At 35.9% G+C, this 10,396-nt stretch overlaps 1 protein-coding gene and 1 long non-coding RNA gene across 2 annotated transcripts; both read left to right on the top strand.

Annotated features, from left to right (window-relative positions):
• Positions 1-205: 205 nt before the first annotated feature.
• On the top strand, positions 206-1,013 carry LOC124457573. Its single transcript, XR_006952663.1, has 3 exons — positions 206-429; positions 497-844; positions 930-1,013. It is a non-coding gene; the product is annotated as an uncharacterized LOC124457573 (long non-coding RNA).
• A 7,121-nt stretch (positions 1,014-8,134) lies between these two features.
• On the top strand, positions 8,135-9,376 carry LOC124456892 (putative nuclease HARBI1). Its single transcript, XM_047007200.1, has one exon. The coding sequence runs from the start codon at positions 8,135-8,137 to the stop codon at positions 9,374-9,376; it is 1,242 nt and encodes a 413-aa protein (XP_046863156.1).
• The last annotated feature ends 1,020 nt before the right edge of the window (positions 9,377-10,396 follow it).

Below are 10,396 nucleotides of genomic sequence, written 5' to 3'. Positions count from 1 at the left end.
ACAGGACGAAATAACCGATCGAAAGCGCAGACAAGTAAGTTTACGCTTGTTTATGTTAATTTTTCTTTTGTCATATGTAAATTCGATATATGTTTTGTAGATTATTCGACATACTCTCCATAAGCCATCGCTGAAGGAAACATGTTCTCTCGATGAGGAAGTACCATCTACTAGTGATGGAGCTGAGCATGAGAATTGAAGCATCAGTAACAAATTATTTTTCATATCAATTTCTAGAATATGTTGAACAAGTAAAGAATGTTCTTTTCATGTCTAATAAACAAGAACTTTCAACTATAATGGAAAGATATAGAGGAAAAGCACCCGAACCTTTGTGCAGCCAGTTTCCCAACAAACGATCCAAGGCTGAGGCAGTAAAAAAATATGTTGCGAGGAACAAGTATGTCAGTCATGCACTTTATCCATGCTGTAAGTATGGGATAATGGTATTGTTTACAATTATTTTAGGATGTAATGATCTGCATTTTTTCCTTAGTGGAACAGCAAAGACAGCAGTTACAAGACCTAACAGATGATGCAGATCAAATATTAAATAGCTCTGGGAATAAAAGCACTCGCAAATGTACTAAATGCAAAGCTCCAATGAAAGGACATCCTCGAGGTCAATGCTTCACTGAGAAAGAATAAATTGAAGTTGGTAGATGATAGGGTAGTGGTCAGACATTGCTTGGAGCCTGTCTGGAATGGAGAAGTAAGGCACCTCCTTCCCACCACCAGCCTGAGGGTTCACCTTAGGCAAGTGATAGTACCCTCTAGCCTCCCTATCTGGGCACTGATATACACACCTTTCCTGATGATTACAGTATTAATATAACATTGAATGGTATGTATACTTGTCAGATTGAAGATGACTATCTCACTCGATTGTGCAACTAATTAATTTTCATGAATAATTTTTTTTATTGTAGTTTAATGCTCAACATGCCCTTTGTGGATGCAGTGCACTCAAGTGTGAAGACCTTATAAGATAAGTTCATGTGGCTTGCTATTTTCCATTTTACATTTATGCTATGATTTAATTCCATATAATTTTTCTTTTTCCCAGACTGACATTGAAGAAAAGATTTTCTTTACCGTATAGTGCATCCATGTATCTCCTATTTGGTTTTCATCTAGGCATATTTCCTGACCATTCTAAACTCAGCAAAGAAGGCCAACAGTCTCTACAGTGCACAAGTTAAAGACCTTTGCATCATCGCCCCTCTGATGGTATGTAACCTTTTGTGTTACCACTTGGATATGCTTTCCGAATAAAGTGGTAAACACAAGCAGGTAAAGGCCGAGTATTCTCCCATCCCATAGACCCACAAAACCATCGCATCAACCATCTGTATGCCACAGCTCTCAAGTACCTGAAGTAAATAAAAAGGTTGGACTAATTATTGTTGATGAAACAATGTTGACGATAACATTGTTTCTCATACAATTACAATCTTACATATTTAATGATTGTGATGCTTGGCGGCGATAAGCACGTCCATTCCTATCTCTCAATAGTGGCCCGACGTTTTCAAGGACAGCCTCATGAACTAAAGGCCCAAATTTGGCATGCTGTGTTATGCATGATATTTTCTCAATGCTGCCATCGAATGTCATTTTCTGCAAAGCTGGTCCTATTTCCTTACAGCATCTGTACTCTAATGCGCCTTCTAACAAATCGGTATGACAGCATTGACAATTACACCTGAAACGTGGGAGCATTGTGGTTTATAAAGTAACTTTATGTATATTACAAACAGGAGAAAACAACAACTTATCATTCACCGAGTGGAATTACGCCATCACTTCGTTGTTCTAAGGTCGCAGGGAGAATTCCATCGGGATCATCTGGAGTATGCACTTCATCACCATCTCCTGCGAGCGGTTCATCGTCATATGCGAAGTCGTTTAAATGCTCGACATAACCCATGGATTCCGAGCTCGAATCAGATACGCATTCAGACATCGAATTTGAATTATCTGAGCACTGATTTGAAGCCATACTTTCCGGACAACTTGTTTTTTAATATTTTATTGAAAATACTGTCATTATTTGTTTTTAACACAAGAAAAACGACAACAAAATCACCTGCTATAATATAATATTATATTGACGGAAACAGACGTGTTCAACTATCTACGTCACAAGTATCAATATGGCGTCGTAAAAAATTCGCAAAAAGTACCCGACTTTGGAGGCAAAATTAAGCAACTTATATTTATCTGTTTAAGTCCAGCGACATGTCATAGTTCTTCAAATAATCCAAATTTTCAATTAAGCTAATAAAAAAGGGGGGGCTAAAATTCGTGATATAACCCCTTTAAGGTGTATGGTTACAAGTTAGACGACGGAAGTTAGAGTATTAATTAAGGTGTATAGTTACAAATTACATAGGAGAGTTTTGGATCTATGGTGACAAGAGGAAACAAGTTCGTTGCGTTTATTGAGGGATGATTTGGATGGTTGGTAGAGGATGAAGAATTTTTCTTTGATGCAAAGTTTGCATCTTTTACTAGTGCTGTTGTACGGTTTGCTGTGTGTGATGATGTTCCCTGAGATGTCGTTGTCAATGTTGCTGTCTTTAAGGGTCCAAATGTGCTTACTGAGTTCGGTCGAGTTTCGTAGTTTTTTGTGGCGGAAAGAGGCAGTGTGATTTCTGTCTAGTCTTAAATTCGTTTTCGGTAAGTCCAATATATATATATGTTTAGAGATTGGTAATCCAGGCATATTTAATGTATAAAAATAAAAGATTCTCCGCATTATATAAAATGATTTTTATTGAGCTTTCAACTCGTTGCTTCGAGCCTTCATCAGAATGAGGAAATATTATTTACACTTGCTTTTAGCTTGTAGACGCTTAGAGCGCGTAATTGGATTAGCGAGTGGATTAATGTGATTGGATGTAGTGAAATGCGTTGCCTTGGGTTTTGGTGTATGGTGAATATGATCGGTGTTAATATTATTAGAGTGTAATGTTGTAGTTTTGGTGTTGTTTGTAGTTTTTTTGTCCTTTTTCTTAAGTTGTGAGTATATGACGGGCATGTCCATATGTCTGTTTATAGTGTCGTTGTCTCCACTATATACTTAATATATTAATCCTAACACGGTTTTTTACATGCACATGAAAAACATGTGACTTGGACGAGATTTGAACTCGCACCTTCGGGTACTAGTCCGCCGCTCTACCAGTTGAGCTACCAAGCCCACAGGGATTGGAGTCGAGTCAAATCTCTTTTAAACTGCGTATGGACGAGAGATTCTCGCCACTATAGCAGTTTACTGGATGGCACCGTGTTTCGACTTTATTCCAAAGCCATCATCAGAGTATATACTTAATATATTAATCCTTAATATATTGTCTCCACTATACCAAGCTTCTTTAAATTCGCGTGCGTGTTTGTCTCAGTCGAATGTGTGGTTGTTTCCGTGGGTATGTTCTGCCGTTAGTGAGTTCGGACCTCGTCGTCTTATGGCGTTTTTGTGTTCTCTGAGCCTTGTTTAGATTTTCTTTGATGTTTGTCCTATGTATTACTTTGAGCAATCTTTGCATGGTATCATGTAGATTGCGTCAGTTGTATAATGAATTGTTGTTATGTCTTTATGTTTGGTGAAACACGACTTGACTTTTTGTGTAGGTTTGTGGGCGACATTAATATTAAATGGTCGAAGAAGTCTGGCAGTCATTTCTGATGTTCCGTTTATGTATGGTAATGTGGCGATTTTTACTGTTTCGTCCGGTTTTTTGTTGCTTTTGTCGGTTTGTGTTTTGTTTTGTATTTTGTATATAGTTTTGCTTATGAAGTTTCTAGGGTAATTGTTTTTAGTAAATGTGGAGTATAAGTGGTTGCGTTCTGGTTTTTTTTGGCTTCTTCGGTGTTACAATGAGTGTTTATCCTGTTGAAAAGTGTTCGAATGCAGCTTATTTTGTGTTGTGTTGGATGATTGCTGTTGAAATCGAGTATTTGGTCTGTGTGGGTGGTTTCGCGGTATATTTGTGTGTTTAGTGTACCGTTATCTGTTCTGGTTAGTAGGATGTGGAGGAAAGTAATTCACTTATATGTTAATAATTATTTGGTAAGCTATATATATATGTACGTTTAGTACAATTAAACTCAGTTAAAAATTCATAAATTTTATCCATTATATTGATATAAGTTTTTTAAGAGAGTTTCTTTTGCTGCTTCTCTTAACTCTATTGGTCTAAAATGGAACAAAATTTAAAAAGAGCGGAAGCATATCTTTCTGAATGAGAGAACATACCAGAAAAAAAAAGAAAAATTTTTTAAAAGATATGATTATCTCTAATGAGCAATTGACTTTTTCTATTCATATATATTCTCAAAATAAATATTAGAGCCCAAAAAATGATTTTAAACATAGTCATAAACAATTTGGTTTTATGAAATTTATTAAAAGAGTGACGTTTCGCCTTTACTCAAGACATCTTTAGACTAATTAGGAAGTTAACAAGAATATAGATATATATAAAGTTATTTACATAGTTTGAGGTATCAGATTACTGTGGCTGTGTAAGTGTGATGTGATGTATTATTAGGATGAGGTGTTGAGACTAGAAAAGCTTAAGAGGATGGAGCTGCCTTGGGTGTTAAGTGAAGGTTTTAGTTTGGAGATGAGGAGGCTTTCCTGGATCATGAGGTCGAATGTGTCGGAGCAGGATGAGATGATTTTAAAATCGTCTGGCGAAGCAGGGTGGTTGGAGGAGTTACTATGAGAAAGAATACTTGACATTAATGGGTTAGTATAGCGTTTTCCAGTCAAAGGAGAGATCTAGTAATTATTTTAGTAGATCATTCCGATGCTTCTCCACAAACTCTTTCATGATAAAGGACTCATTCTCCTTCGTACAAGAAATACTTAACACCAACATCAACTCTAGCAAAGTTGTTATGGCTAGTTTTGACGCAACGTCTCTTTTCTGCAACATTCCCTTTCATGAAACAATCAATATCATCTGTGATCTTCTTTTTACTAACCATAAACAATTTCATGGACTCACCCGCACCGAATTCAGTAATCTACTAACGCTATCTGTTAAAAATTGCCACTTTATGTTTAACGACCGCTTATACCACCAAATTGATGGTGTTGCTATGGGCAGTCCCATTGCCTCCCTTTTTGCCAACATATTCATGTCTTTCCATGAACAAAACTGGCTGAAAAACTGTCCCCACAAATTCAAACCTATTCTCTACAGACGATATGTCGATTATTGCTTCCTCCTTTTTAAATCACTTGATCACGTTCCTCTCATTTTAGAATACATCAACCATCAACACCCCAACATCACTTTTACCTCTGAGACGGAAAATAATGGACGACTACCGTTTTTAGACATTGACATTTACCGCTCAAACGACAAATTCACCACTTCTGTATATTGTAAACCCACATTCACCTGTCTTCTCACAAACTTTCACAGCTTTATCCCACTTTCTTACAAACGCAACTTAATCTCTGGCCTATTACACCGCTTTTTCAAACTCTGCTCTAGTTATGAGACTTTTCATGCCCAAATTGTTTATGACTATGTTGAAAATTATTTGTTGGGCTCTAATATTTATATTGAGAATCCGTTTCCCGCCTGGCACTTCATTGGCAACAATATTCATAAATATATTTAGATTATGGGATATATTTTAAAGAATGAACAATTGAACAATGATTTAATAAATGCCCTATGGCATAATGAAGAAAAAAAAGAACAGGTGTTTTTCTTTTTAAATAAATATGAAGAAAATGAAGATGATTTGCTTTTAAGGAAAAATGTGAATAACGAGGTATTTAATTGGATAGTTGCTTTATAAACATTTGTTGTGAAATTATTATTCAGTTTTATCAATATTGTCGTTGCTTCATGTTATATTAATAAGTTTTGGTTTGTATATTGGATATAAAGATATCAATGGCATCTATCCGTCATGAAACTTTGGAAATAATAAATAAAGCGTACATGTAACAAGAAATGAAGAGAAAATTTAATTTGAAAAAACTGGTGTTAGAAGATCATGCTACTTTAATTTCATTAGTTCATGAATATATTGACTTGTTAAACGATTTGTTAGTTTCTTCTGATTTATTTGATTTAAAAAAATGGTATGATGAGGATTCAAAACATTCTGATATTGTTGCAAATTATCCTCAATTGTATGTGAATACACTCAAGAAAAATGATAAAAATCAAATTTATATTACCTTTTGGTTATTGATTCCACATATAAAGATGAATGAACAAATGAAGACATGAAGAAGAATGAATGAGAATTTTTTACTTGTAGAACTTGTTCATGCAGGACCCTATTTTTAAAGAATTTATTATAACAATCAGGAAAAATATGATTATTTTAAAATATGTTTGGAATCTATAGACGGTAGAAGAAATAAAGACAATACTTGGATTTGTAAACAAAAAAATCAAGGTGTAAATACAGTGCACAAATTACTAGAGAAGATAAAAATATTTTAAATATGGATAAGGGAGAGTTTTTTACAGCATATGAATAATTTTTTCGATATGTATCGAGAATTCCAACCGCTTGTCGAGAATCATAAGCGACATATGAGAAAAGCAAGCATGTGTCCAAATTTGTTTTAAACTGCTGTTGAAAATTATAAACGATACCTGAAAAAACTAAGCATTGGTCGAAAAAACGAAACGCTAGTTGAGAAAATCAACCATACGTCGAGATTTCTGAGTGGCAAACTGGATAGCGGTTGCGAAACTTATATTATAAAAACTTCGTGTCAATCTATATAACATAACATGGTCTTCAGTAAACAATGGCTGTAGAAAATGGCGTTCCGAATAATATTGTAGAAAATTCGCGCATTTCTCCCCAAGAAACTGGCGAAAGAGAGGTCAGGTGCCTTTTTACTGGAACAACTTCCTCTTTAACACTACAAGCATCGTATTCCAGGCTTGCAACCGGTAGACAAAATTCAGCCTATCAAAACAACAGAAATTTTGTACGGAGGCACAATTTTCAAGGACAACGTCCTTCAAATGTTGGTCGCAAGAAAGCTAAGGAACCTAAAGTCAAAGCGATCAATAACAGGACCTTCATGCGTGACTTGGTATTGTTTGACGGACCTTCCACTGCTGTTGTCCCACGTCAGGGAGCGCGTCTTTATTTAATGGAGAAAGGTCATGTGATATCAGGATGTAGATTCACTAGAGGAAAAACGTAGCACAAGTAACGATCACCACAATGGAGGCGCTAGATGGAAAGGTTCCTCCACGGGTTGATATCGAAATCCTGATGTGCATTCATACATCTTTGGTTGCTCCAACTTTGGCACCTGGGCAACAGGGCATTGATGGGGCAATACTGCAGCGGCTGTTTCAAAACAAACCAGTTTATATTCGTCCAAGTAAACAAATAATTGTGTCTGCACCTGGACAAAAATCTATATCACAGGTGGGAAATTTGTCATTATCTTATTGCTGAAAAATGCTATTTTTAGTCACCATATTCCATGATTGATTGACTCTTTTATAAACTTAATATACAGTTGTCCATTTTGATGCAATAACACCTAATAGCAATGACATTCTGAAACTTTTCCATATTTAAGAAGGAAAACAATCAATTTAATGAGGAAAGTCACATTAAAGTAAATGATTTGAAGCCGGGAGTATCGTTACATGTTTGTAAATGTAGATCGTCCAGGTTGGTATAGTCCTGAGAAGGACTGTTTTTGTTGTTGTTGACTGACGTTTCGACAACCTTGGCGGTAGTCATCTTCAGAGTCAAATGAGGAGTAAATGTCAGGTTAGCCGTATTTGTTATCTGGTTCTTACGTCATTGTATTGTGTGTTGACAATCTGAATAGCCTCTTGTTTGTTCAACCGGGACTTAATTCTAAGTCCTGCCGGAACGAGACCAAAATCCTTGCAGCGGTAGTTGAACCAGAGTTGTTGGCGTATGCGTCTGACTAAGGCCGCGTTCAGACTGAGTGCCGGAGAACGATACCCGGGTTCGGGCACAGATCTGCAGGCTGTTCACACTACGAAGTACTTACTAGTTTCGTCTATGTTTATTTTGATTTCTTCCATAGTTAACAAGTTTTAAAACCATGTGCAATACGTGCCTCTGCGTACATTTCACTCTGGTTATGGTATGTTTGATGGCGGCCGTATCTATTGTAATGTTTCACCATAATAAAGCAGAATCCAGCAGAAGATTGCAGGGTCATCGTGCTTTAGTTTTACATGTGACAAAAGTATTTTGCAAGACAAGATCTTTAATTCATAATATTATTGAATCAAAACATCATAATCGTTGTGGACGTGTATGGGCCTTTCCTCGCATGAAAAACATTTTGGACAGTGAATTCACTGGCTTGAGCGAAAAAAGATGGCTGGAGAGTTATCGTTTACCAAAGCGCCTATTTCTGCAACTAGTAAATTCGATGCGTTTACTTGGTCGACAATCCACAAGGCTGCGACCTGCTATACCAGTTAACATCATTGTAGCAATGATGTTAAAAAGGCTAGGAAAGGGTCTTGATTATCGAGAAATCGGAGACAAATTCGGAGTAGGAGCGTCAACAGCTTGTACAAAAGTCAACGAAGCTCTGAGATTTTTGATACGTACAAAAAAATATATGTTGAATCGTTTACAAGAGCGTAGAAATTTAAAAGAAATAGTAGATGGCTTTGCCAAAAAGTGGAATATCCCCCAGTGTTTAGGCGCAGTAGATGGCACCCACATTCCTATTAGGGCTCCTGTAATGCATCATGCTGATTACTTCAACAGAAAATTTTTTCATTCTGTAATTTTGCAAGCTGTTTGTGACAGTGAATGCCACTTTACAGACATTTTTGTTGGCTGGCCTGGCAATTCCCATGACGCACGTGTTTTCAGCTGTTCAAACATTGGACAAAGAACCATTAATGGGAATTTAATCGAGGGTGGTACTTTAACCAAACAAATTAATGGAAAAAACATTGAACCGTTCCTTATCGGCGATCCTGCTTATCCTTTACTGAAACACCTAATGAAAAACTATGCTGGTGCTAATTTGGGACATGAGAAGGAATATTTCAATTATAGGTTAAACCGTGCACGCATTCAAATTGAGAGAGCATTTGGCCTTTTGAAAGGTCGGTGGCGATGCCTTCTACATCCTTTAGAATGTGACATTGAGAAGGTTTCACTCCATGTTACTGCCGCCTGCATTTTGCACAATATATGTCAGGAAGGTAATGCTGAGTATCTTCAAGAATGGGATGACAGGAATAATGATGATTTGGATTACCATTCAGAATCAAATTCAACAAGAGAGGAAAATGAAACTGTTGAAAATGCTGAAGATATTAGAAAAGTACTAACTCAGTATGTCTCTCATTATTGATGGCAACAGCTAAAATGAAAATTCAATCAAGTACTTTAAAATTTTTTGATGCTTAAAGATAGCCAAGAAGTGTTTTTATTGCAGACTTTCACAAATAAACATTCTTGTTGAAGAAAAACAGTAAATTGGAGAAAAATCAACCAGAGTGACTGACCTGATGTTGGACTACCTGTTGTAGTTCCATTTAAGCAGCATAGTTTAGCAAATTGAAAAATTTACCTACTTGGCTCACAAAAGACAAAAAAGAAACCTGCAACTTTATTAAAATATAGACAGATTATACATGTACAAGCTAAGCATTTTACTTTATCAAAGAGTTGTTCCTGTTTAAATTCATCATGTTACCTGGTTTCTTATGTGTAGGGACAAAACAATCAATAACACTTGTCATTCTTGCTCACACTCCAGTCTATAACAGCCTAGTTTAATGCCCTTATCTTTATACCCACATATCTATTGAGAATTTGGAAGGCTCTTCAATAGAAAAATAAATACTGAACAAAAGAATACATTGTTAGTTGAGTCAAGGAATCATCAAATTAAGCAGAGTTCATTAAAGATGAGGAAGAGACTGCAAAGATTTGAAAGAACAGCTTATTTATTTCTCAACCTCTCAATTGAATGCATGAAGCATAAAATACACTTAAGAAAAAGACATGGTCAGTCATTTTATTTTTTACATTTCTGATAAAATGTCTATAATTGCACAATAATTGAACAATAACACTATTAAGGCTAACTAAGCTTTTTTCAACATAAAAAATGAATTACCATCACTTGTATTTAGAAACAAAACTGTTTACCATTGCACCTTTTAATTAATATGCAAAGCATTCAAGAATCCAATCAATGCAACAGTTGATCACTTAACTTAAACTTAACAATCTATATAGTCTGACCTTCACATTATATGCTGACATGTAAAGTATGTTATCCTCGTGAGAATTTTAGTCATGCTGTGCAAATTGATCTAAATCAATATCTTCACATGATGAAGTGTGAGGTGATGGTGTCACTCTA

Source organism: Xenia sp. Carnegie-2017, unplaced genomic scaffold, assembly GCF_021976095.1.
Source record: "Xenia sp. Carnegie-2017 unplaced genomic scaffold, XeniaSp_v1 HiC_scaffold_6, whole genome shotgun sequence".
In the NCBI taxonomy this organism is placed as follows: Eukaryota; Metazoa; Cnidaria; class Anthozoa; order Malacalcyonacea; family Xeniidae; genus Xenia; species Xenia sp. Carnegie-2017.
The sequence above is the reverse complement of the archived record's forward strand: the minus strand, read 5'-3'. Positions and strand labels throughout refer to the sequence as shown.